This window comes from Eptesicus fuscus, chromosome 16, assembly GCF_027574615.1.
Source record: "Eptesicus fuscus isolate TK198812 chromosome 16, DD_ASM_mEF_20220401, whole genome shotgun sequence".
Taxonomy (NCBI): domain Eukaryota; kingdom Metazoa; phylum Chordata; class Mammalia; order Chiroptera; family Vespertilionidae; genus Eptesicus; species Eptesicus fuscus.
This window is the reverse complement of record NC_072488.1, coordinates 35,017,962-35,045,814: the sequence shown is the minus strand read 5'-3', so window position 1 is coordinate 35,045,814 and position 27,853 is coordinate 35,017,962. Positions and strand designations below refer to the sequence as shown.

The following is a 27,853-nucleotide window of genomic DNA, read 5'->3' as shown; positions in this document are numbered from 1 at the left end:
AATAGCATTTGCACTAGACTGCTGTAATTAGTCTGCCTCTCCTTCCCCACCAACCTCCTCACCTCTCTGTCTCCCCTGTCCCACCCTAGGAGTGACCAGGGTTTCCCCCTCAAAAACAGGCATAGGTTACTTCTAAAATCTCCGAAGTTTTTACCATTTAGAACAAGGGGTAGTCTATTCAGTGTGCAGATCTTTGTATCTCTGTTATTTGGAGCATATATGCCCATTATAGATGGCATGTGGATGGGATTTCAAAGAAATTACAGGTTCTTAAAAAAAAAAAATCCTTTCTACCTAATCCCAGCTTTAGTTTTGTGTGCTAGGGAGCAATGCAGTGGTATTTTGGAGAAGCTAAGATCTTTTTTAATCTCATCAGATGTTTTTAGAACTAGCCATGTACATGTAACTTAAGGCATTAGCCAAGACAGACTGGCAAAGCTTTAGATACCATGTGGTTACACCCAGAAATATATGTTTTTCACAGATATTGCTCATTTGACTTACACTTCATCCCTCAGGATATGATTAAGAACCATTCTGGACCTTATAATTGATTTTGGGTCATCTCCCTCATCACTCAGAAGTGGCATTCTCTAAAGAAAGTGAGAGCCAAAGAATGATAGTTGTTAAGTAATTATGAGTTTAGCAAAGAAGATAGTTACACATCTTATGCTTGAGTCAAAACATTTGGTGAGACTTGAGTGAATAAACTTTAACAAAGTGAGGGGGATATATCAGCATATTATGCTGTTATTTTATTATTATTATTATTCATCATCTGAGAACAAACTTATTTTTCCTATTCAAATCATATTAAATTTTATACCAAGTGCTAGTTTATGGACAGCAACAAAATGGTGAATGAATTTTTACTGAATGCTGGCAAAAACCTATCTTTCAGATAAAGATTATCAAGGTTGTAGTAGTCCTGTGTAAGCAATGCTAATATAATCTTATTAATAACTAATTCTAGGATTAGTCATTGACTTCAAAATTTGAGACCTATGAGTAAAGCACAAAGTGGCCCCTGTTACAAAAAAGAGAGAATTTACTTAATCCTTTTGCTAACCATGTTGGCAAAACAACTAGAATTTAGGTCCTCTGATAACCCTTTTGAAGGGCCTTCATCAAGACGAAATCGTCTTACTGTCCCTCCCATCCCATTGTCCTTGTGTCCCTGGGTCACATTACAAGGAAAGCCGTCACTGAGGTCACTCTGGGGACTCTGGAAACCTATCCCATGGCAGATACTGGCTGCCATTATTGAAAAATGGGACAAGAAAGATGTCAAAATGGAACTTGTGGCAAAGAAACAATAGCTGAGATGTTTAAAAAACATATATAGCATTTATCTACAGCTGATTGTGAAAACCCATACCCAAACCTTGACACTTGGAGATGAGCTAAAGAAAAAAGAAAATGATGACTCTTGGTAAGTTTGATGTAAACGCAAGTCGTAGGTCCTGATGTTGGCTGCTAGGCGGGTAGGACCCAGTTTGTGCAGCCTAATTTCTGAGACACACATCACAAGCCACAGCTCAGAAATAACCTCTCTTGTAACAGTCCTACTTTTGTTATTTCTCTTTCATCGATCAAATCTCACCGAACCATTGGTACTGCATGGCTGTCCTATGTTTCTCCTTAAACAAACCCCAGCTACATTAAAGAGTTTGTACATGGAGACTTTGGGAGAACCAAGCCGAACCTTGGCTCTCTGATGAATGTGACTGCAGACATTCTTGAGCTGGACGTTGAGGTAAACCATTTTATCGTGGAAATGCCCATGTGCACCTTGAATTCAAAGTTATGCTTTTTTTTTACATTAAGCCAAATAGTATTGCTTACCTTAAGAGGTGTTTTGAAAATGACCAAAATCTCACAATAGCTTTATATTGCAGGGAGGGTCTATCTTGGAATTTTTATGTCTTTAAAAAACCCCACAAGATCTCATTTATGACCCTTGCAAAAATATATAGCTAACTTCTTAATTGTTCTTTACATATGGCATGAGATCTAAACCCTTAAACCAAGCAAAGAAATGAAGTTGTAAGTGCCTTTCATATGTCCTTTGGATTCTATAGTTCATTCCCATAGCAATTTTGTCTTTTATAGAATTTAAGGCAAACTACTGAGAAATGTATCTTCAGGACAGGGGTTAGAAAATGAATTGAACCCATGGTTATTAATAAAAGCAGTTCTATAAGGGAACCCTCTGATGCGGTCCAAATTCTCCACTCTTATAATCTGAGTTGAAACAAGGTTAACTTTGTAAGTAATTAGAAGAATGGACAGACTGGATCTTTCAGGAAGTTCTCCATCCATATTTTTCTCTTTTGAGCAGCAGTAGGTATTGAGTCACAAGTTATGCTCCTTGACAAGTACCCCATTAGGAATACAGCCCCTTCCCACCCCCCACAACAAACATTTTAGGAGATGCTAACATTTCGTACTTGGGAATTGTACCTGATATAAAAAGTGGGTAGAATTGCCCAGTGTGAAAGCAGCTGTGGCAATCAAGTGAGCCCTGGAACATTATTATGTCACCAGCAGGTCTCCTGAGTGCCTTCAGGTTGGATCTCATACAGCTCAGCCAGTGACAGCATCTTCAAGGTTGCAGGTAGCCTCCTCAGGGAAACACCGTCATTCTGTCATTCCGTCAGTTAAAGAAAATCCCAGTTGCATTGTCTTCTTTACCTTACTTCTCAGAACAGCTTAGGAGTGTCAGAAGAGCCACAGGCCAGTGTTTCTCAGCCCTGATTGTTCAATAGAATCACCTGTAGGGTTTTTCAACATTACAACATACCTACCCTCCCCGGCCCTCAACACATACAAGATTGTGAGCAGTGATGTTTAGTTTTCAGGCTTGAGAAACTACCCGTTAACTTACGTATGGGTGTTGGGTATATGGCTATATCCTCAAACAGAACCCAATTATTTCCTTGAGATTTATAAAAGAACACACGCACATGTGCAATAGTTATTTGGGGTTTTCTAATATTTTCTGAATATGGTATGTGAAGTGACTCAGATTAATTTGAAAATCATTTTTAGCAAATGAGTTCAAGTTTTAAAGTTTAAGTCTCAAACAACACAGGTACAGTGGAATTTTTAAAAGAAACTTTCCCCTAAATTGAGCCCTCTAGGGTAGTTAAGACAAAGTGCAATTTCGTACTTCTAAGGCCTGGAATGTGGCACAGAATAGTCTGGTGCTATAATTTCATTATGACTTGAAGCTCAAGGTTTTGTTTTAGAAGAGCCAGACCAGGCTGAGTAGAAATATGGGAACATGAAAATGACCAGAAGAATAAAAGTGGCTGAGACTTCTCAGGGAAAATAGGTATTGCCACCTGAACTTGTTAGTTACCCATAAATAAACATTAAAATTTTTAAGTGTACTCTAGTCTATCAGTCAACAGGCACAATGAATAACCAGCTGAGTAACAGAATGCTCAATAAATTCAGCAACCGACTGCAGGCCCAAGAATCCCAGGTCCCAGAGGGTTCTAGAGTGTTAAATTGCATTCACTGGCTCTTTTCTTCAAATGCAGTTTCTTCTGTTATAGTACACTAGAGGCCCGGTGCACGAAATTTGTGCCCTGGGTGGGGGAGGGGAGCCCCTCAGCCCGGCCTGCGCCATCTCGTAGTCTGAGACCCCTCAGGGGATGTCTGGGATCTCTCGTTCCTTACCGCCTGCCTGCTCGCTCCTTACTGCTCGGCTCACTGCTCCTTAGCGGCAGGCTCCTTACAGCTTGGCTGGCTGCTCCTTAGCGCTGCCACAGAGGCAGGAGAGGCTCCCATTTGGTTGTTCGGTCGTTCCGCCTTAACAGTCACTTAGGCTTTTATTATATAGACTAGAGGCCTGGTGCACGGATTCGTGCACATTGAAAGGAAAATAATTAGAAGGTGGCTGGCGGGGCGGGACTGGGCGAGATGGGCCAGACATGCCCTGGAGCCAGCCTCCCTGGCTGGCCGCACCTGAGGTGGTGCTGGGGCTTGAGGGGCGTCTGCGGAGTGAGCGGGGTCCCTCCAGCAGGTGGAGTCTCTTGGCCTGGCCTGTGGGGACTAGGCCAAAACCGGCAGTCCGACACCCCCCAAGGGGTCCCAGAGTGCCAGAGGGCATTCTGCAAAGTTGTTGTCGCTCAGCAGCTCCTGCATTGAGCATCTGCCCCCTGGTAGTCGATGCGCGTCATAGCTACCGGTCTGTCGGCTTGTTGGCCAGTTGCTTAGCTTTAGATTAGAAGTCTTAACTTACACAGCGTCACCAGCAATTGCTTCCTAGAACAGGAATATGTTTTAATGACTTGTTTTCTTCCTTCCAGTCGGTAGATGTTGACTGGCCCCCTGCTCTGGACGACTAGCTTTCAAGTTTGGAAACGGAGTAGGGTTTTCGTGGCCCAACATGGACGTCCATTCAGCATACATTGTAAAACGGCTGTTTACCCACCATAAGGGTGTCTTGGCAACTGTTTGGATCATGTTGATCTATTTATTTTTAAACTTTTAACATCTCAGGATCCATATACAGTATGTGTAGAATGTGTGCTACATTGTTCTAAGGATGTCTTATGATTTTTCTTGTTCCCTCGCCAACCCCCATAAGTCCAGCTAGGAATTATGAAACCATTCCCGATATTCATTCTTCCATTTAGAGAGGCGCACAAACAGGACACATTTTCTGATAATCTTAAGAAGCTGTAATTTGTTTCAGCAAAACTTTCCTTCACAAGAGAATTACCACCTTTAAAATCATGTTCTAAATTTTTAAAACAATGTTGATAAGTTATGTCTATATTTATGCAGCACAGTATCTTATAATAAGATACCAAATGCAAATCTGACACCATTAATATTTTTCCCAGTAAGCTTCTAGCAAGCTATTACCAATAGAAGTACTCTTGGTGTGATTTGTCACAAATGCTAATGACTTCAAATTTCTCTTTTGACAATCTAAAATTATCAATGCCTTTCTTCAAGAGGGAAAGTAAAACCTTAGGAATCAAGGTAAGAGACTTTAATAAATCTTTTAAAGAAGGAGACACAAGTGCCTTCAATAACTTCATTGCCAGGGATAAGATTTTGAAAAATTGAGATTGCCAAATAAAGGTAAGCTGATACTATTCTAGAGGGCTTCAATATATTATCTAACCTCGAACATCCTCATCAGGTAGAAAGGATATTATCATCTCCATTTTATAAATATGAAAACCAAAGATAGCAGTTAAATGATTTATCTAAAATTGTTACTTCCATGTCTAAGACCAAAACTTAAGTTTCCTGGTCTGTAGGCCCTTTCTAGTAAACCTATTATTGAGCACATACTGTGTGAAGGAGGCAGTTGAAGATGTCATTTTAATGCACATAACCATGAAAGTTGACTTTTAGAATTTAGATGCCAACTCAAGGAGCTTACCCAAAAATAGCCCAAGTATATTTCATAGAATCTCATGATTACCATTTGCTAATAAGTTAGTCATCAGTTAGAACTATGAAGAGGAAAAAACAAACAAAACCTAGAGAAAATGGTTGAGTCATTAAGAGAAAACTTTCAGAAAGGAGTCTCATTAAAATTTCACATGTAAGTGTCATTTCCATCACCCTGACTCAACTATCTGAGCTTCAGAACACATGTGACTTGGGTAGTATTGGGTTACCCAATTTCCTATTTCTCCATTCCACATAATTCACAGATACTAAGATGTATTATTTAAAAAATTTTTTAAATATATATATATGTATATATATATATTTTTATTGAGTACAGAGAGGGAGAGGGAGAGAGAGATAGAAACATCTTCTTCCTCCCCTTCTTCCCCCCTTACTGGGGATAGAGCCCAAAACCCCAGCACGTGACTTGATCAGGAATCAAACCTCGACCTGCTGGTTCATAGCTCAATGCTCACCCACTGAGCCACAACAGCCTGACAAGATGTATTATTCACTTCAGAAATCAGGAAAATGGTTTTTCATGAAATTTCATTATGTGAATAATAGCAAATAATTTTTTTCATTATTTTCAATAAGCCAGAAAATGAGAAAGGGATAATAGAAATAAACTTTTGATAAAAAGGTTAAGAACTTTTGTGTGAATGTTTCTCAGTTTCTGGGGAAATTTTGCTACAAAAAGACATTTAAATAATGTGGGGAGCTAGTCTTTTGCATGTTTTTGGCTTGTCTTTGAATTCAGTGGATCTGCAAAATGGAAGAATTCAGAACCTTCTTAGCTAAGCATAAATTAGAAGACTTCTATTTCTTAAATTTTTATTCCTGAGGTTATGCAAAATTTCGAGCAAAGAGTAAATTTTAGTTGTAAATACTTATTTCAAATGTTCATATAATAATTATGAGATAGAGGCTAAATTAATATGTTTTTATGCAAAACTGAAAACATTAAGTAATGAGAATACTATAGTTGCACTTTTGCCTGTATAAAAATATTTTAAAATTAGTTTTGTGATCTCTTATAGCTTTAAGTCTTTTAAATAACAGTTAGTGAAAGGACCTTTTGTACTTCTTAGCATCTCTTTGTCCCAAATATAGTCTGTGGTTTAGTTTAGGAAAAACATCAACTCTACTCTAAATACCTGGAAAAGTAAAAATAAATAAAGTTGGTAAAATTAAAAATTTCCTAAATAAGATAACTACTTACATTTGTAAATTATGTGAAATAAACTTAGAAGTTAAACTTCCATTTCCAAAGAGAAAAACTCTTTACTTAGGTAGATATTTTCTTTTGGAGCTTCCTTCTTTGATTTTTAAGTTCATATAAAAGAATGAACTTTTGAGGTAAGCTTTTCTGAGTTGATTTTTAAAAATGGTACCTTTTTTTTTATTATGAAAAAATACTTTCAATTTCAAATTTACAGGAAAGTTGCAAGAAAAGTACAAAGAAACTTTTTTCCTGAACCATTGAGCCAGTGATGCCCCATCACCCCGAACACATTAGTGTGTAATTCCTATAAGCAAGGACATTGTTCTACTTCATTCATCACAATATCATGATCAAAATCAGGAATTAATCTGATGCTGCACAGTTTAGGGATCACAGTTTAGACTCCACAAATCTGAAACAGTTCATCTTTCCTTGACTTTCATTATTTTAACACTTTGAAGATTTCAGGCCAATTGTCCCTCAATTTGTGTTTGCCTGGTATTTCATTAATAGACTTGGGTTGTACTTTCCTAACAAGAATACCACAGAAGAGATAGTATCTTCTTGCAAAAGTGTCACACAGTTTTGGCTTGTGCTGTTAACCAATGATTAGACTTCTTTCAGTTAAACAGGTAATGACTGCCAAGCTCTTCCACTCTTTTTTCCCTTTAATATCTTATAGAGTGACATCAAACTTCCACTTATTCATATTAGCATTCATTGAAGGTTTTCCACTGAATCAATTATTACAATGATTGTCAAATACTCATTTTCTAATTCCTTTTATATTCTTTGGTTGGCATTGGTAAGTTCTATATTAGGTAGAACTTTTCCTGTGTATATTCATGGCTTCCTGTTTTATTCAATGAGTTATAATTTGTTACTGATGTTTATTTTGATTTCTAAGTACTGATTTGGCCAGTGGATGCCCTACCAAGCTGAGTCCCGTGTCCTTTTGACATGATCCTATTATTCTTGGAGAATGTTATTATTATTATTACTTTTGAATGCTGTTGCTTTAATACAAAAAGACACTCCAAGCTCATCTTGTATTTCATCTGCACCAGCCCTAGTGTGGGCTATTTCACTAAGAGGAAGTAGTTTCTTTTAGTAGAAAATGGATTTATAAACCAAAATCCGGGCACTAGGTCTGCTCATTGCTATTGTGGCATTGGTACTCCCAAGCCCTCGCATGGCATGCACATACTCATGCTTACCTCTACGTATTTTTTTTTTTTTTACATATATTGAACACTATGAATTATACCACTATTTCCAATTCCAACCATAATTCTAGTTTTCTTTCCCTTTCCATGTTTGCCATTTCTTCCACTGAGAGTGAGAAATCTGGCTCCCATTAGCTTTAATATATTAACTGAATAGATCAGTCCCCCTCATAGGTGGTCTCCTGGATCACTGAGACTCCCCTCCCCACTAACCCAGGTGTTCTCCTCGGGCTCTGCACACTAATCCCACACTGAGTCACCACCTTCACCCGCTGTGGTTAATAACTACCTGTGCCTTGCTCAAAATGAGTGAATGACTTTTGTCCTCAGTTATTCAGGAAGGAAAAAGGCAGGAAATAAGTCAGGCAGAAAATAAAAATCTTTTAAAAAAGCATTTCAATACTCTACAAAATTATCTGTCATTTCAAAGGACAGTTACATACGCAAGTATATTCAGCTGCAGCATTCCATTAAAATGCCTACTGTTTCTAAGCAACCCAAACTAGCTTTCTCTGTGAGGAAGATGCTATAAATATAAAGAACATCTCGTTGATATTTTTAAAGTTAAATAGCAACAACATTTTAGTAAGGGTTTTAGAATTTTTTCCATTTATTATGTTACCAAGAAAAAAATTACTGTATACAAAGATATTACCAAGACAATATTCTGTACAATAAAAGAAAATTTTCCAGTTTTAAAATAACTGCATGTTGATACCACACTTAACAATTAAATAATTCAACAGTACCTGAGAACTTTTAAACATTAGAACAGTAAAAAAATATATATAATATTGTGTATTCATCATAATCAAAAGCATTTCTAAGTACATTCTTTTGAAACAGAGATCATTTCTAAAGGGTGCATGTGGTCTGAACCACGCATTTAAGAATGCCCATTACCTAAATTTGGGCATCCTAATTTTGCCCCTTTCTTAAAACAGGAAAGAAATCTTAAAGTGGTAACTTCATTAGCTACGATGAGACCTCTTTCTAGGTAGAAAGTCACAGAATTCCAGAACTGGAAGTCTCTAATTGACCTACCTTTGCTATGTGTTTCCTTTCCACTTCATCTTAAAGCTACCTGAACTGTGTACCAGTGACCACATTTCCAGCCAATCATCCAATAAAATCAAGTGTGTCATCAATGAAGTCTCCTGAGATTGAATTCCACAAATGGATCCCCAAATACTCTAACCTCATCTAATTCTTACTACATGTTACAATTCTTACTACAAAGTTACAATGGTTTGACTAGATAATAAAGTTTAAGAAGGAAAAGAGGCAAGATGAACACTTGATACTTTTACCAATCTGCATTTTATTTACCTGCTGGTATCTCTGAAAACTCGATTTGTTGAAGCACCAACAATTTGTACTAATTATTGTTCATACAGAGGTGTTTAATGAATCTTTTTTGTAACTCCTTAAATTTTTAAAAGTCTAATAGTAAACTAAAGTTGTAGAAGCAGGTGATTCAGAAGACTAGAGTATGATAAATTCCACTCCTTTTAAACAGATAATTACTAGCAGGCGGTATTTTTTTTTCCTGCAGCCATAGACATTTAGGATAGAAAAAAAAATACTTAGAAATATTTAGAAAAAATAATTGTTTATAAACATCCTAATTTTGCCCCTTTCTTAAAACAGGAAAGAAATCTTAAAGTGGTAACTTCATTAGCTACGATGAGACCTCTTTCTAGGTAGAAAGTCACAGAATTCCAGAACTGGAAGTCTCTAATTGACCTACCTTTGCTATACAATTGGAAATGGCTCTGGAAAGAATAAAGCCAAATGAAGGTCCTCCAGATGTGGGCAGCAGCTGGCCACTCTAAAGAGAAACCGGTTTCAGGATGCCTACTATGGAAATCTAACCCATAATGGTTTTTCTCACTCTGCCACTGGAAGGAGCGTGTGGACTAGGGATTAACCAGGGACCCAGGACATATACTGATGGTTTAACAGTATTTGATTCATACTATACACTTTACAGTGTTTCTTACACGTTATTTTATTTAATACAACATACCTTGTGAGGTAGGTAGGCTGGGCATTACCTGCAATTTTATATCTGAAGAAACAGGCTCACACAAGGTGTGATTTGTTAAATATTGTACAGCTTTTAAGTGGCAGAGTTGAAGATTAAAACCCAGATGTCTGACTAAAAATTCCCCATCCTTCCCATTTCTCCATGCTATTTAAACATCCCAGGGACATTTCTTTAATCCCTTAATAAATCAATTTATAACAACAGTAGTTGGTGCTACTAGGCAGCCTAGATCACCAATTCCAAGTCTTTAACATGGAGTACTAGTATAATTTAGTTTTTCTGAAGTATCAGGTTAGAAACTGACAATCCAACTGTGTCTGTTCAGCAAGGTTCTGAGTAGAGAAGCTCAGTGACCACTTTAAGAGGCTATTAAGAGAGGTGCTGATGATGGAAATCAGAAGAGGGTTTTTGAGGAGTAGGTAGATTGGCAATGGGCGTGAAGGAAACGTCTGGGGTGCTGGAAATGACTGTCTATGTATGTAAATACTCAAGCTGTACACTTAAAATTAATCCACTTTGTGCACTTTACTGTAGATGTTATCCCTTAGAAGAAAAAGACTGACCTCTTTGAGAAAGTTTTGCCTCATTCACCTCTGTATCATTTCCAGAACCAAACATGGTGCTTTGCACATTAGACATTAAAAAGTATGACATGTGATTTGATTACATGAAGACTCCAGTGTCTGTGCAACGGTGAGGGCTGAGGAAATGCACAGAGAACTGAGGTTAAACCCCTCACATACAGTAGAGAGAAGCGGCGAAGTCAGACATATGAGACAATCCTAGTAACTGTAAAACTTCCACCTACTACAGCTAATAATATGGGGGGCAGAGGGTAAAGTGTTTCACAAACTTGAAAATCTTGGCATCAATGCTTTTCTGGTCAGGTTAAGTACCTTCTCCTGGAAGAACCACATCCTATCACTCCTGCGTCAACTTCAACCTTGACTCTCTAGTAATAGCTACCATTTCTTCAGCACCAACTATGCCAGGGATTAGGCTAAAGGAAAGAGTCCCAGAGATGAAGGAGACAAACCTTAAGTGACTACAATTCAGCGAGGAGTTTTCCAATAGGGGCAATGTACAGCTGTACCTCAGCGAGGGGGGCAGGCTCAAGTTTCACGGAGAAGCCTAGTCTTTAAGACGATGTGTTGTGGTTAAACAATACAGGGAGAGTGTATGCTACATGGAAGGCAATGGATGCCCAGTGACCTGAGAGGTTTTTTCAAAGGACAAATTATGTAATAAGGGATAAAGGGGAATGGGGTGGTATTATTATTATTTTTGTTAATCCTCACCCAAGGATATTTTTTCATTGATTTTTCTTTTTTTTTTTAGAGTGGGAGGGGGAGAGACAGGAACATCAGTGAGAGACACATCGATTGGTTGCCTCCTGCAAGCACCCCAACGGGAGGGTGGGGGCGGAGGGAATTGAGCCTGCAACTGAGGCACGTGCCCTCGACTGGAATCGAACCCTTGGCCCTTCACAGTCCAAGGGACTGCGCTCTATCCATTGAGCCAAACTGGCTAGGGCTGGGGTGTTATTTTAAACTGGAGCATATGGAAAAGATATTCTTGTTGGGGAAAAAGAAGGAAGGCCTACACTAAGAACTCGGCAGCAATGGAGGGACAAATGCAAGAGATTTGGGGGAGGAAGATTCAAAAGGACTTGATGACTAAGGAGGAATGTGATGCTTTGTTTATTTTAGATGGCAGGGTAAATGGTAATGCCATTAAGAGTACGCAAAAGGAAGAACCAGTTCTAAAGGCATTCAGATAGCCTGAGAGAAAGCTGGAGTTGTGGGCACTGATAAGGTCACCCTGGGGGGAAAATAGCACCAACTGAGGGCCCAGGGTTGAAACTTGGGGTGGGGTGGGGGGTAAGAATATCAACCTCAGAGAAGCATCTTCTCTACCACAGAAACTTTGGAGGAGTACCCAAGGAGGCGGTGCTCCAGGGGATACAGACAGACCAAACATACAAAGGTAACTAGATTGATACACAGATACTAGGTTTAACGAGGGTGTCCCAGGTACTTTCCACAGAATAGCATAAGAAAATAGGAGGAGGTAAAGTGAGAGAGGAGAGGGTAAGAAATGACTGGGGAGTGAGGACATGGAGACCGAGTTATGAGTCTGGATGTGAAGGGAAGGAGTATGAGGGCAGCAGAAGAGGTTTTTTCCTTTCCTTTTAAGCTAAAGAAGACTTTCATTAAGTTTATTATACAAAAAAAAGAGGCACTAAATGCTGATGTGAGGATAAAGAAACAGGAGGGGGACTGGAGAGAAGGGGTGCGGGGGGGGGGGGGGGATCCAGTGTATCAGTAGAGGTTAGAAAGGCCTAAGGTCACCTTTTCCTCAGACGCTAAGAGTGATGGGTTACAAGAACAGGTGAAAGTGTAAACACATTTAGAGATAAAATTCTTTTTAAATCATAAAATAAATCCTATGATCAGTAAATGGCACATGAAAAATAAAAAAATCCATCTCAACATAGATGTAGCAGTACCTTACTTTGGCTTACACAGAAAAAACTGCAAGTCAGCCCTAACCAGTTTGGCCCAGTGGATAGAGTGTCGACCTGCAAACTGAAAGGTCCCAGGTTCTATTCCGGTCAAGGGCATGTACCTTGGTTTTGGGCACATCCCCAGTGGGGAGTGTGCAGGAGGCAGCTGATCGATGTTTCTCTCTCATCGATGTTTCTAACTCTCTCTCTCCCTCTCCCTTCCTCTATGTAAAAAAATCAATAAAATATATTTTTAAAAAAACCCTGCAAGTCAATTGCTTATTTAAAAAATCCATTTAGGTTTTCTAACAGTTGTTTAAGCCGATCAATGCTAATTAATACACAACTAGAGGATTCTATGTTTTTAAAAAAAGTGTACCACCTATCAACCACTACCTGGAAATATCTTGAGTTCATATTTTGAACAGGTAAGAAATTATGCCTTCAGGTTTTTATTTCTCTTGGTATGTTCTACAGAAGTATGTTATGTACTTGTGATTTTTAAAATTTAATAACAAATGTTTCATTTTGAAATCATAATTTTTGAGAAACATTAATGGTACTTAGCTTTAATATTTTTAATCATTAATCTTTTGCTTCCTAAATATCTTGACCCCAAGTCTTATTTTACCATTCCCATTTCCCACTATCATTCAACTCAGAATTTTTATTTATATGACATTCTCACATTCTCTATTTTGACCAAATTGACTAGTTTTAATTGTTCCAGTAAATTTATGGTTTGGTTGGATGCTATGTTAGAGAAATTGTTACCAGTGAGACAAGGAGACCTCAGTTCTTGTCTTCTTGAGGGGGAAGATTTATTCTGTTAATTGTCTGTCCTTGGATGTGGTTGGTAAATGGCACTAACTGGATTTCTGTTATGTCTCCCTGAGTGGGGTGATTTAAACTATTTACCTTCCAGTTGGGGAGGAGATGTGCAAACCATTTACTGTTAAGTATCCTTGGATGAGGGAAGATAGGATTTACTAGGTGGCTGCAAAGTGCTGTTTAACTCTGTCTTAGTTTCCAAATTCTGCTTGTCCTGGAATTTTCCTAGCTTCTTACTATTCTCTAACAAAATGACATGTTTCTAGTTAGGAATATGCTCAACATTTATGGTAGGCTCTAGTTATAACATAAACTAGGTCTTTAATAAGTTAGTTACTTAGCATCATGACAATCCCACAACAATTATACTTTGCTTTCCAACTATTTGGATTACCATTAATCAATCTTTGTCTTAAATGTACATGATTCTGATATAAACCCAATGTCACATTAAACAGCACTATGAAAACCATGAGCATCTAATAATTAAAGCTATTCTTTATTTCAAAAAACAGAGTTGTATCAGTAGTACTTTGAGGGTTTACTGATTGCTTAGTCTGAGGCAGACACTGTTCTACAAACTGTATTCTACAAACAAAACAAATATTGCTGCCCTCAAGGAGCTTATATTCCAGTATAAGAAAACAAATAGTAAACAAATGAGTGCTTAGATAAGGTTATGGGAAAAGATAAAGGAAGGGACGTGGGGTGCTGGTAACTAATGATAGTGTCAAGGAAGGCTTTGAGCAGGTAACGGTGGAGTGAGACTGAAGGGTGTGATGAGGGTGTCCTGCAAGTATCTGAGAGAAAACCATTCCAGGCAGAAAGGACAACAAGTACAAAGACCATCAGGCAGGAGTGTACTCGAAGAGGAGCATTGAGGCAGAGCACCTGGAGCTGAATGGCCCGGGAAATGGTGGTAGATGAGGTAGGAGAGGGAGCGAGGGCCTGCTCATCTTAAGAACCTTGGAGTCCACTCTGAGATGGGGAGCCATTGGATGGTTTTGGGCAGCTAAATGATATGATTTGACGTGGCTTAAAAATAATCATTCAGGCTACTTTATGGAGAACAGACTGTAGGGGCACAAGGAAATAGAGGGTTTTAGGAGGAAATAGCTTCAATCTAGGCCAGAGATGATGGTTGCTTGGAACAGGATGTTTATGGTAGAGGTCAAAAGAGGTGGCCAGCTTTGGATGTATTCTGAAGGTAGGACCTACCAGGTTTGCTGACAGATATGGGAGATAAAAGGAAGAAAGAATCAAGGATGAATCCACAGACCTGGACCTGAGCAACTAGAGGCATGGCATTGCCATTTACTGAGACGGGGGGAAGACTAAAAGAGAAGCACGGTTTGGGAGGGAAGATCCAAGAATGTGTTGGGTTTGATCTTTAATTAGATTTCTAGGTACAGATGTTAAATAAGCAGTTTTACACACATGGGTAAATGCCAAATCTGCTGTTCAGAGGACAGGTCTAAGCTAGGGGTAAAATTTCAGAGTCGACAGCATGAAATTGGATGAACTCGCAGTGATTGAGGACAGATAAGAGAAGAGGTCCAAAGAAATTTCTTCCCGTTAAGAACATAGTTGTAAACCTAAAATCACAAGCAATTTTAAAGATATGGATTTAAATAATCCAAAAAGTAGAGAACCTCGCATACCTTAAAAGCGCCCTTCTGTCCAACTTAGCATTTTAAAGAAATTTTGATTTACATATAAATCTAAGAAACTCCAAAAAGCCTCAGAAAAACCCCTTAGGGGTCACCTTGGCCCATGGGCCTCAAAAATAATAAGAAATTTATTTTTCCAATGACATAGCCATTACAGGTTTTACCTTAAATTTGCTTAAAAGCAAATATCAGTTAACTCATTTAACTAGGAATACATTAATACATTACAAAAGAAATATTAAAGAGTGTATTTGGAAAAACTGGAGCTGTGCCCTCATGTTCTCTTCGCTCTGTTCTGTGGAACCGCGGTGGGACTCTAAAGCCAGAACTCCCACCATACACAGTATCAGGCCTCGTGCTTCAAAAGGAGAGACACTAAAGCCCTTTTAAATGTCCACTTTGGAATGTTCCTTTTTTGGCAATTTCCAACTGTGTATTCTACATACCCAAAGGTGTGGTATGTGTTTTTTTAAATTGAAAAATTGATTTTATTTAATCCTAGAGGCTCAGTTCATGAATTCGTGCGGGGTGGGGGGAGGGGAGGGGTTGGCCAGATTGGGGCCAGGCCTGTCAGGAGGAGATAGGGGGAGGTTGGCCGGCCCGCCAGCCCAGATCGGGGCCGATCAGGGCTGGGCCGGCTGGAGGGAGGGGTTGTGGGTAGTGGGCTGGCCGGTCCCGCCCCTCAGTGGGGTGTGGGGGGGGGGCCGATTGGGGGTCAGCGACTGGAGGAGGGGCTGCAGAGGTTGGCCAGCCAGCCCCACCCCCTATTGGGGTTGGGGGCAACCAGGGGCGGGGTAGAAGGAGGGGCTGTGGGCTGATTGGGGTGGTGGGAGCCCATCGGGGGCAGGGCTGGCTGGGGATAGGGGCTGCAGGATGTTGGCCGGTTCGCTGGCCACAGTGGGCGTCATAGCGACCGGTTGTTCTGGTCATTACAGTGTTTCAGTCGCTGGCTTTTTATACATATAGATTTAACATCACAGATTCATTATACACTTCTAATGGTCAAATAATGATCTAACCTAGACTGAAATATGTGCTAGTTTAAATACACTATGTGTGGTGTACATAGGATTCCATGGGGCATCACAGCCTAGAGTTCAGGGGGTGTGGATTTATTTACTCTTAAAGCAAAGTCTTGGGGCTTTTTGCAGCTCTTCCTGAAGTTGAGAAATGAGTTCATCCCTCTCTTCCACTTCTCAGAGGAGCTCCACAGCCAAGAGAGCCTATCAAAGAAATCCCCTACGTATGGTGGGAGAAACAGAAAATGGTGCTTCTATGTAGGTAATATCAACACGACTGCAAACATTTAAAAGGATTTAAAGTTTGAACCATCATTTAAGTCTTACAAGTTAACCGGAAAAAATTCAAATGTATATTGGTCGCTCAACTGCTCATTCTGCATAGTGCCAATACCTGAATACTGACTTTGAACAAAACCATGACCGTTTGGATTAGTACCATTCGAAGGCCCTGCCTCGTTTAGCATGCTGTTATCTGCACAACTGAAGTCAGATCCCTCAAATGCATCTGACTGTGAAGCGAAAGCGGTGGTACCGGAACTGGCGCCTGCTGACATGCTGGAAGAGGACATCTGATGGAGCTGTCTCAATTCCTGTTGGTTTAACACCGAGTTGCATGAGGGGCTTCCAATATTCATTCTCATAAGTCTCAAACTGTCAGTCTCCCTCATGCTGTCATTGTTGGGCGTTACCATATTCACAGAGCAATTCTGCAGCATGTTGGCATCAGAAATACCACAGAAGGCAGCTTGTGATATGGATGATATTTCCATTCTGCCTATGTCATTAGTACTGTTATAAATGCAAGCATTAGGAGCATGCAATTTACTAACAGCCATTTCTGGGAATGGTGGGATAACCTGTGAATTCGAGGAAATTGTCCCTGTTGAAAAGCTACTCAGTGGATTTGTATTGACTGAGCATGAGGCGGGGTGGGCCTCTGAGGACCAGCAGCTTGAAGAAGGCTGAGATACCATTGGGGGCATGGCTGAGGCATGATGTGGCATTGCACTCGAGATGGACACAGATGGGGAGTAGTAAGGTTCTGCTTGACTCGAAACCCCTGCTGGCCGGGACATTTCTGTCAAAACTGCACCATGAGGAAACGAGTTTGATTCTGTGGAGGGGGAAATATATTATTACAACACTGAAATGAAAAAAATTATAAAAAGTACTATTTCTAAAAATTGCACAAACACACTAATAAAGAACATTTTCAAGGACACTGATGTAGCATTTCAAATTAAAAATTTAAGTAGCACTAAAATGATTACATGAGCCTTAAACTAAATTCTGCGACACTTACTGTTTTACAAATACCTATAAATAATATTGCTAAGTTATTTTGGCACAGATTTCACTCCAGTCAAACCTGAAAATCTAGCTTCTGAGGTCCTATAAAGATATTTTTGGAAAGTGAGAGATGAATATTAGAATTTCAGTTAATGGGACTCTAAATAGCCAAAAATCATTTCCTATTCTTTTATAAGAAAAAAATGAAGCGATGGAGGAAACACTCATTGGGGATGATTGAAAGTCCACATAATTATCTAAGATGTATTAAGATATAACACACTAAGGTACTACAAATTCCCAGTCAGAAAAAAATGAAGGATTCTGTGTTTATTTACACATTATTGTGACTGCTATACATAGTAAGCACTGGTTTAAGAATATAAGGGGCAAAAGACTTCTAACTAACCCTGGTTGAATGATCAAAACCAGAAATTGACAACTTTTTTTTTCTATAAAGGGCCAGATAGTAAATATTTTAGGCTTTGCAGCCTCTGTTGGAACTACCGACTCTGCCACTGTGGTGAAAAGAGAGTCACAGACAATTTGTAATCAAATGAGCATGGCTATGTCCCAGCAAAACTCTACTTATAAAGACAGGCTACTGGCTGGATCTAAACTGTTTCTTGCATGACATACCGTAATTACTAAAGTATCACAATATGAACGAAATGTAATTTCTCAAACAGTAACTCCCTAAAACCCGTTTCCAATAGGACCTTTGGAAGCCAAGACCAATTCATTCAATATTCAAAGCATGACAAAGTTTGTAGGAGTGGAAAATATCAAAGAAGCAGTTTTATTTCTAAGAATGGAATTCCAATATAGTATGCAAAGCCATGGTCTTTCCAATGACAAGGGATATTCTATAGGGAATAAATAAAATACCTTTTTTAATGAATCTTCCTTCTCCAGTTGATCCTAGGGGACCAGGTCTAGGTCTTTCAGGAAAATTAACTGCTGTGATAAAGTTTTAACATTATTAAATGTAAGTTTGAAAAATTACATTATCAGTTAAAATGTGCAAAACTGAATAAAACAAAAATCCCCCACAAAATCTATTTAAATGTGAATCAATCCAAAAACATTCTTACCACAATCCTGCCACAGTTTCTGGAAAAGTAGAGTTGTTTTTTGTTTCTTTGCTTTATTGCCATAAGTATCTGGTTAGAAAGAAACCAGGAAAGCATGTGAATGAATCATCATGCTTCTTCTTTAATAAATAAATAGTCTTATCCCTATATAAAAAATGCTTTAATAAATGTACATAATATGGACTTAATAGATGTTGCAGAGTGTGTCCTAAGCCAGTGATAAAGGGCATTTTTATCTTAGTAAAAAACAGTTTGATATTCATCTTGTTTTCTTCTAACATCTCTAAGTCAACTACGTCAACTAATACAACAAAGGCAGAAAAGGACCAAAATGGAGACTACTCTCTGACTGGCAAGTTTGCTATCTATAAAAACCCCCTCAAGTATAAAACAAATTTTGACAAACAGTTTAGATACTTTGAAATTATTCAAGATTCCTTTCCTAAGAAAGAGGTGTAAAGAGCACACAGATCAATCAATTGAAAAATCAATGGAAAACTATCAGGCAAAGAAATGTAAATTATGAAAAAAAAAAAAAACCACACACAAAAAACAACAACCTGTATTTCAAGGTATCTTACCAAAAAATATTATTAGCAGGGCCAATTTTAAGAAATATATAAAACACGACCACGAAGAAGTCACACCTTTTTCATCTGGCAGGTATCTGAAATCCATCGGCTCACTAACTTCCTGGTCAGAAGGTCTCCGCAACTGCATCTTCACCGTCACTGGCTCCGTGATCACTTTGCAATACGGTGGAGTCTTGAAAACAATGGCCACCTGGCGGTGTACATCAGCTTGTGAAAAGATGCCTTTAGCTTCCCAATCATTCAATGCAAACCGAACCTCTATGTCATCTAGTGAATAGGAAAGCAAAGAACTATCAGTGGGAAAACAAGGTAAAGTTATCTATTCATTTAAAATATATTCTGAAGTCCAGGAACCAAACAAGCAAAAAACACAAATAAATACCTTTCTGAACTTTGTCACAGAGCAGAAATATTTCATCTCCTCCTCTGACACTTCCACAGTTCTTGTTTACACGGCAAATCCTTAATTCTGCAGTATTAGGAGCACCTAAATATGAAGAGATTTTTAATGGGTCACTACCTTAATACTTTATTCCTTTTTGATGGAGAGAATTTTAGGAAAATCTATAGAACAGATAAAAGGTTTTAATGTGTAAGTAAATTAAGAACACTTAATACATTAATCATCCACATCTGACCTTTTCCTTTCTGACTTACATTGTCTAAACTGGTTTAGAGTGACTTTCTGGGCAATGACATGTCCTCTAATTAAATCTTTCTGCTTCTGAATTCTGATTCTTTCCATCCTTCTACACAATTGTCACCAAACTAATCTTCGTAAATCATGACCATAAGCCTAAGGCACTTTTCATGCTTCCTATTATCTGGGCCAATATTCCAGTAACTCTTCCTGGCATTCAAAGCTCTCTGTGATAACAATCTGACCTACCTTTACAGCCCTATATCCCACTATCTTTTTACATGCAAGACAGGTATGGTCATATACCACTGGTGATCATTTATTAGAATACACACACACACACACAAAATATGAAGGCAATTTCATAATCTTTTAAAACTATAAATGTCAGTATCCTTTGATCTAGCATTTGCCAACATTCTACTCTGCAAATGTATGCTGAAGACTTGCATAAGATATGCACAAGCAGAATACTTACTGCAGTACAAAGTGTTAGAGCAAAAAGAAAAAAAATGAGAAGGAAACAAATCAAATGTCTTATAGTAGGGTAATGATTTAATAAAATTATGATATAGCCATATAAAGCAATATGCAGCTACTGAAAAGAATAGGGTGCCTGAAAGGGAAAACTATTCGAATACACTGCTAAGAAGGGGGGAAATTTGTTTTTTTTAAAGATCAGTGATGATTTCCTGTTATTTATTTCAGGAATGTTTGAATTTTTCCTATAATAGACATACTGTTTTTCTAAGTACGAAAATACTTTAAAAAATTATACTATATTAGAAAAAACACACAACAAACTAAGGCTACAAACGCAAGAATATGAGTACTTACGGTTGTCATAAATTGGGTTAGAGACAACAGGAGGTAGAGTAGTCGTCAAATTGCCATGTTCATCATAGAGAAAAACTTGAAAACATAATCTCACCACATTGAGATCGCAATCTTCAGTATCAAGCAGCTGTGGTTCAGGGACTGAAAGGTACATTTTTGTTTTTTAAAGAATGTAGAATATTCACATAGAACTAAAATCCCTGCTAGTTCCTCCTCCCTGCCCAATATGTCCAATAAACTTGAGTAGTGTCCAAATCTGCACTAACTAAAATAGAATCATACACAATCTCAAGAATGCCTTTTATCATTGGTATATCATATAGTCGCTAACAGTATTCATGAAGTTATGACCATGGTCAGGAAGTAACTATCCCAGTCACCTGGAATTTAGAGCAGAATCCCAAATTGACATTAATATCAAATTTTTACAAATATAGTTGCAGGTTATATACAACAGAGAATAGGCATTCATTCATTAATTCAACACACATGTATTCAGTCCAGTCATTGTGTTAAAAACTCTGTAAATTATCTCCTAAACCTGTACAAGAATGACTAACATCCCCATTTTACAATGAGAAACTAATTTTAAAGAAATAAAATTACTTGTCCCAAGTTTCACAGCTAAGTGGCAGAATAGAAATTCAAACTCAGGTAATTGAATCCAGAGCCTAGGCTCTTAAAAACTGAACTCTTATTAGAAAATTTTACATATATTTTGCATCAAGTGACAAGAGGAGTATCTACTAAAATTTAGAACTTTAGGAATTAAATACCAAGAGGACACTGGATGAGATAAGGTAGCTTTCTTTGTATAAGAAATTTTATGTACAAATTTATTTTATTTAAAAAGACAAACCCTATAGCTGGAAAATTTTATAATTCTAGAAAATATAAAAACACATTCCTTATGAAAGAATATGTTTGTTAATTGATATTGGAAAAAAATCCAGTTCCAAAGGAAAATATTACTCTGCCTTTTCAAGAATAACATAAGCTGTGGCAACAAATCATAATAACATAGTCATATTTTTAAAATACATATTAAATCTTACAAAAAATTTTATTTTTAAAAGGGTATTAAAATTTGAAACACTAAATTTGAAAACAGCTAAAATCCAAATAGTCTTACAGACAATAATAAAAAATACAATATAATTTTGCCTATTTTTATTTAAACTACATTCATATTCTCAGTAGCTATCACAAGATTTAAAATTATCCCATTATCACCATTATTAAGCCAAGCATTTGAAGGAGTCTATTAGAACATATTTATACAACCAAAAGGTCAAAATGTGATGTATGATCCAAAACCTGTGTCCCAGCAGCATACTCTACTGGCACCATTATTGTAGGCAATGAGAGGTCTACCTCTCTGAAATCAATTTTTTATAGCTTTATACATTTAGAATTCAAGACATTAATGTTTATCAATTTCAAAGATGAGTAATCAATATACAAAAAAATATATATTATTAGCTAAGTGCACCTGACAAGTTTAAAAACAAACCTATGTAAGTTGATATAAACAAACGGTGACAGCATACATTAAAGAACAGGCTCTGGATACAGACCCCGAAATGAATGTACCTCAACAACATTTTGAGCAAAATATATTTATGCTTCCATTTATATGAAGTTCTAGAAAACATTAATTGATGGTGACAGAAAGCAAATGAATAGTTGACTGGGGCCAGAGGAGGGAGAGAGGATTGACAGGAAGGAGACCAGGGACATTTTGGGGTGGTGGTGGAAAAGTTCCTCATCTTGATTGTGATGGTGTTCCATGGGAGTATATATTTGGGTAGATCTAACTGTATATAAATTAGACTCAATAAAAAGTTCATTTAAAATCTCTTAAAATGGTACATAAAACTCCATGCTTTGAAATGGAAGGAATATATCTTCCTTCTCTAACTCAGTGCAACCTTGACCTATATACCTCTCTTAGACATTTAAAGTTATTGTTGTTGTTTTTTAACATGTCTTGCATAATTATTCTCTACATATGCCTCTTTCTACCCAAGTAAGCTAAGTTCCATAAAAGCAGAATGGGTGTTGATGGGTCTTCACTAAACATGGAACACAGTGGCTTACGTATAATACATATTAAACATTTTCTTAAGCTTTTAAGAAAATAAAGAACTTTTTAAGCGAGTGAGTGAGTGACTGAAAAATTAAGGTAAGGCCTGTTAAACAATCAAACATTTGCTGAAGAAAACTGTAAAGTAAATATCAACAGAAGGAGGTTCTATTTTTGGTAATGGCAGGTGACATATGTAATTGGGATCAGCTGTACCATGAGAACTAAAAAACGGTGGACAAACTATGAAACAAAAGTCCTCTAAAGGCATCAAAGAGCTAACAAGGTCATGAAGAATCATGGGGCTAGGATATGGAAGAACTGTTAAGAAAAACATTCCTGTTTCTCTTGACTCACTACTCACCAACACTTCTGATGTCTGTGTGTTTTTTCACACATAGCAATCTCCAACTCTCAGAACACCAATTGGGTGTCCTGAAATTTAACTCAATTTTGACACTAACCACCTGGGACTGGCACAGATCCCACAAGCAAGGGCTCCATCCCACAAGACCTTGCTCAACCCCACACACGTAAGACACCAATCACAAGTCCAGGTTGTCACTTATGCTTCTGACGGACTGGCTACAAATTGGGAGTTCCATGACCCACTCCTCAGGTTTGATTATTTGCTAGAATGGCTCACAGAACTCAGGAAAGCAAATTACACAGGAGATGATCAGTTTACTCTAAAAGGAAACAACTCAGGAACAGCCAGATAGAAAAGATTCATAAGAAAAGGTCCGTAGAAGTTATACTGAGCATCCATGACCCTCTGGGAATGCCACCCTCCCAGCACCTCCACATGTTCACCAACCCAGTTCTCCCAGCCCCTTCAGTTAGGATTTTTATGGGGGCTTCATTTTGAACAGTGACTGATCAAATCATTGGACAGTGGTGATTAATTCAACCTCCGGCCCCTCCCCTTTCCAGAGGTAAAGGGATGAGGTTGAATGGTCCACCTCTAAGAGCCCAACTGATTGGTTCCTCTGACAACAAGAGCCCCCCACCATTAGGTGTTTTTCAAGTCACCTCATTAACATAAACTCAGATGTGTTTAAGGAGGCTTGTTTTGGAAACAACAGACATTCTTCTTACCTTTTTAGCTCTTATCATTTAGCAAATTCCAAGGATTTTAGGAGCTCTGTGCCAAGAATAGGGATAAATACCATAAAATCACAATTATTACAGAAACCCAGAGAGGTAAGTTCAGAACAAGAGGGCTCTTTTTTTTGCAGATATAATCTGCCGGTTTTGTAAGAGGTGGCTAAGAGGATGAGAGGTTGAGATGAACTCACAAGAAACTATAAGGGAAAAATAAGGAGTTCAGTGTCTGCCAAGGATGGAGAATCTGATAAATGTTCAATGCTTTGGTTGGGGTCCCTGGAGGAACTCAACTATACCCTAGAAGTAAGGGTTAACTGGAAAGACACTAGAGACTCACAGGATGAAAGCCCAGCTTCAAATATCCTAAATCAGTCACTACCACAAGAAAATCTTCTGAAAGGAGATAACAACATCCTAGAACTGAAATCTCTACAATTTTTCACATATAATGACTGATATTCTATATTAAATAACCAGACATATGAGGAGACAAAATAAAGTGATTTTTTAAATAAGTGTTCTGATCACGATGGCAATGTAGGTAAACACAGTACTTGCATCCTCATATATCACATCAAAATTACAACTAAACTACAGAACAACCATCATTTAGAACCGCCTGAAATCTAGCTGAACAGAAGTCCTACAACTAAAGAAATCACACCGAGATTGGAGGGGCAGAGACGCAGAACAGGCCAGTCCCATACTCACGAGTAGTGAATAAAAGTCAGGAGGGATATCTCAGCTTCAGAGGTCCCCACTGAGGAGCGAGACCCTCTAAACCAAGGTTCCAATGCCAGGAAGACAAGTACCCATTAATTTCTGGCTGTAAAAACCAACGAGGATTGAGGCTGAGTGAGACGTAGGGCTGATGGAGTCCCAGATGTTCCTCTTAAAGGGCCTGCACATGGACTTATTTAGACTCACTCACTCTAAGCTCCAGTGCAGCAGCTTAAAAGGTACCAGAAACATATGGGGAGGAACTGAATTGTCTGGCATCAGGATGATAGCTGGATGGGGAGCTTTCTTCCAGGCAAAAGTGCTGGCAGAGGCCATTGTTCCTTTTCTGAGCCCTCCCCCCACAGAGCCATATCTGAGTCTCCATCAACCTGGCTAACAAAGTTGGCCCCGACCTGGTGATTCCCTGAGACTTGTGTCCCACTCAACTTGCCAGCCCATCCAAGCTATTTGCAGTGGCTTTTCTTTTCTTTTAAAAAAACGTATTTTTATTGATTTCAGAGAGGAAGGGAGAGAGAGAGGGAGGGAGGGAGGGAGGGAGAGAGGGAGAAAGGGAGGGAGGGAGAGAGGGAGGATCATTGATTGGGTGCCTCTTTCATGCCCCCTACTGGGGATCAAGCCTGCATGCAACCTGGACATGTACCCTCACTGGAAATCAAACTGTGTCCTTCTGATTCATAGGTTGATGCTCAACCAATGAGCCATACCAGCTGGGCTGCAGCAACTTTTCAATATGAATGGCCTGTCTTGGCTCATGCTTCCAACTTTCCTAGAATCTCTTAAACAAGCAGCATATGACCTCAGTGTGCCTGTACCTCTCACTAAATGGCTCCAGGCCCAGCACTACTGGCAGTTGACCTTGGTTTGCATCTTGGCTTCTCCTGGGCACCTCCAAGCCCAGCACAAGTAGCAGCTATCTGCAGATTGCTTTGTAGCTCATGCTGGTGGCTGACCTCATGGAAGGTCCCAGAGCCAGCATACCATGGGACAATTTTGGACCATATCAAAGCACCACCCAACCACCTCCACAGGCACACACTCATGGAGCAGACTCAGTGGGCACCAGAGCCCCATTGAAGTAAGTCCTGCTCTGTTGAGTGGGCCTCTGCAAAACTGATCTTTCACGTGGCTAAAGCCAGTCCTTTTAGCTGTTCAGCCTGGGGGTAAATCCCTCCCATTGATGTGCCAACAGCAATCAAGGCTCAACTACAACAGGAGGGTGTACACAGCCCAAAAGGGGGTGCACCTGGAGTGTCCAGCTTGGGTGAACAGAGAGGATGTGCCACTAGACCCTACAGGACACCTACTACATAAGACCATACTACTAAGCCCGGGAGATGTAGCAGCTCTATCTAATACATAAAAACAAACACAGGGAGGCTGCCAAAATGAGGAGACAAAGAAACAGGTCCCAAATGAAAGAACAGAACATAACTCCAGAAGAAGAACTAAACAAAATGGAGAGAAGCAATCTACCAGTTGTAGAGTTCAAGACACTGGTAATAAGGATGCTCAATGAACTTAGGGGAAGAGCAGATGAACTTTGACAACAGCAGAGAACATCAACAAAGAGACAGGAAACATAAAAATGTAACTAGGAAACATAAAAAAGAACTAGTCAGAAATAACAAATACATTAACTGAAATGAATCCATTATAGCGAATCAACAGTAGAGCAGATGAAGCAGAGGATCATATCAGAGATTTGGAGGATAAGGAAGCAGAAAATATCCAAACAGAAGAGCAAAAAGAAAAAAGAATAAAAAAATGAGGATAGCATAAGAAGCCTCTGGCACAACTTCAAGTGTACCAACATGTACATCATGGGGGTGTCAGAAAGAGAAGAGAGAGAGCAAAAAATTGAAGATATATTTGAAAAAATAACAGCAAACTTCCCTAAACTGGTGAAGGAAATAAACATACAAGCTTAGGAAGCTCAGAGAGTCCCAAACAAGATGAACCCAAAGAGGCCCACACCAAGACATATTATAATTGAAATGCCAATTTTTAAAGACAAAGAGAGAATCTTAAAAGTGGTAAGAGAAAAGCAGTTAGGTCTCTAGTAAAAGGGAGCTCCCATAAGACTGCCAGCTGATTTCCTAGACAAGAAAAAACTCAAGGAGTTCATCACCACCAAATGAGTATTATAATGTCTAATCACTGGGTTGTACACCTAAAACTAATATAACATTGTATGTCAACTGTAGTTGAAAAATATAAAATGATTTAAAAAATATGATATAGCCCTAGTGGTTTGCTCAGTGGTTAGAGCATCAGCCTGAGGACTGATGGGTCTTGGGTTCAATTCTGGTCAAGAACACGTACCTCAGTTGCAGGCTCAATCCCTGACTTGGTCAGGGTGCATGTGGGAGGCAGCCAATCAGTGTGTCTCTCTCACAAGATGTTTCTCTCTCTCTGTCTCTCCCACTCCCTTCTACTCTCTGTAAAACTCAATGGAGCCCAGCCATTGTGACTCAGTAGTTGAACGTCGACCCATACACCAAGAGGTTGCCAGATCAATTCCCAGTCAGGGCACATGTCCAGGTTGTGGGCTCGTTCCCCAGTAGGGTGTATGCAGGAGACAGCTGATCATTGTTTCTCTCTCATGGATGTTTCTATCTCTCTCCCTCTCCCTTCCTCTCTCTAAAATCCATAAAAACATTTAAGAAGAAAAAGAGCAAAAAAAAAAAAATCAATGGAAAAAATATCCTTGGGTAAGGATTAACAACAAGAAATTTTATTACATAATATTTAAGCCTATTTAATGTAAAGCACTTACTATGTACTAGGAACTATTCTAAGTGCTATATGAGTACCTATAATTAACATCATGCCTGGTTCTGGATTTGAAAAATAAACAACACCCTCTCCCTCCCAAACCCAAGATCTTCCACAGATGGCCCACATACCTCTTGACTCCTGCATCTTCTTTTTAATGCCTTTTCCACTAGAGTCAGGAGATCTGGGTTTGACCTCACGCTGTGCCACCTGTACTTGCTACACAACTTTGGAAATGTACATAACCAAAGTCTAATAACTGGGTTGTACACCTGAGACTTTAATATAAATTTCTAGAGGCCTGATGCATGAAACTTGCGCAAGGGCCTTGGCCCCGGCCACTGCGGCTTTGTCTGGAAGGAAGGACATCCAGAAGGTCACCTGGTCTAATTAGCATATTTTGCTTTTATTATTAGAAATTATTATAGATGGATGATTAACCAGCTATTTTGAGTACTCAGGATAACCTTTGTCAGATGAAATTCGTGCAAGGGCTTTGGCCCCGGCCCCTGCCGCGGCGGCTAGGGGCCTCTGCCACGGCCTCCACCCGCTATAGCTTTGTCTGGAGGGAAGGACGTCTGAAAGGATGTCCGGTCTAATTAAAAATATTACGCTTTTATATTATAATAGATAGATATGTTCTCTGTGAAGCAGTACTGTTATTAATGATTAAATAAAAGAGTGTACATAAAGCACTTAACATTTACTCCTTGATAACATAAAAAGTACTTAATAG

The 27,853-nt window shown here is 38.8% G+C and overlaps 2 protein-coding genes across 3 annotated transcripts in view; one reads left to right on the top strand and one right to left on the bottom strand.

Annotated features, from left to right (window-relative positions):
- Nucleotides 1-4,511, top strand: part of PUS10 (pseudouridine synthase 10) — a 53,272-nt gene extending 48,761 nt beyond the window's left edge. Inside the window, exons 17-18 of the mRNA XM_008162097.3 lie at nucleotides 1,657-1,756; nucleotides 4,320-4,511. Of these exons, the coding sequence (XP_008160319.3) occupies nucleotides 1,657-1,756; nucleotides 4,320-4,358 (139 nt within the window). The 3' untranslated portion in view covers nucleotides 4,359-4,511. The remainder of the gene's footprint in view (nucleotides 1-1,656; nucleotides 1,757-4,319) is intronic.
- A 10,498-nt stretch (nucleotides 4,512-15,009) lies between these two features.
- REL (REL proto-oncogene, NF-kB subunit) overlaps nucleotides 15,010-27,853 on the bottom strand; it is a 36,547-nt gene continuing 23,703 nt past the window's right edge. The window contains exons 5-10 of one of the 2 annotated variants that reach the window (XM_054728481.1): nucleotides 20,409-20,549; nucleotides 19,314-19,418; nucleotides 18,986-19,198; nucleotides 18,339-18,407; nucleotides 18,133-18,204; nucleotides 15,010-17,068 (exon numbers count right to left, since the gene is read on the bottom strand). In XM_054728481.1, the coding sequence (XP_054584456.1) occupies nucleotides 16,275-17,068; nucleotides 18,133-18,204; nucleotides 18,339-18,407; nucleotides 18,986-19,198; nucleotides 19,314-19,418; nucleotides 20,409-20,549 (1,394 nt within the window). In that variant the 3' untranslated portion in view covers nucleotides 15,010-16,274. The remainder of the gene's footprint in view (nucleotides 17,069-18,132; nucleotides 18,205-18,338; nucleotides 18,408-18,985; nucleotides 19,199-19,313; nucleotides 19,419-20,408; nucleotides 20,550-27,853) is intronic. The other variant, XM_054728482.1, reaches the window with a different exon arrangement.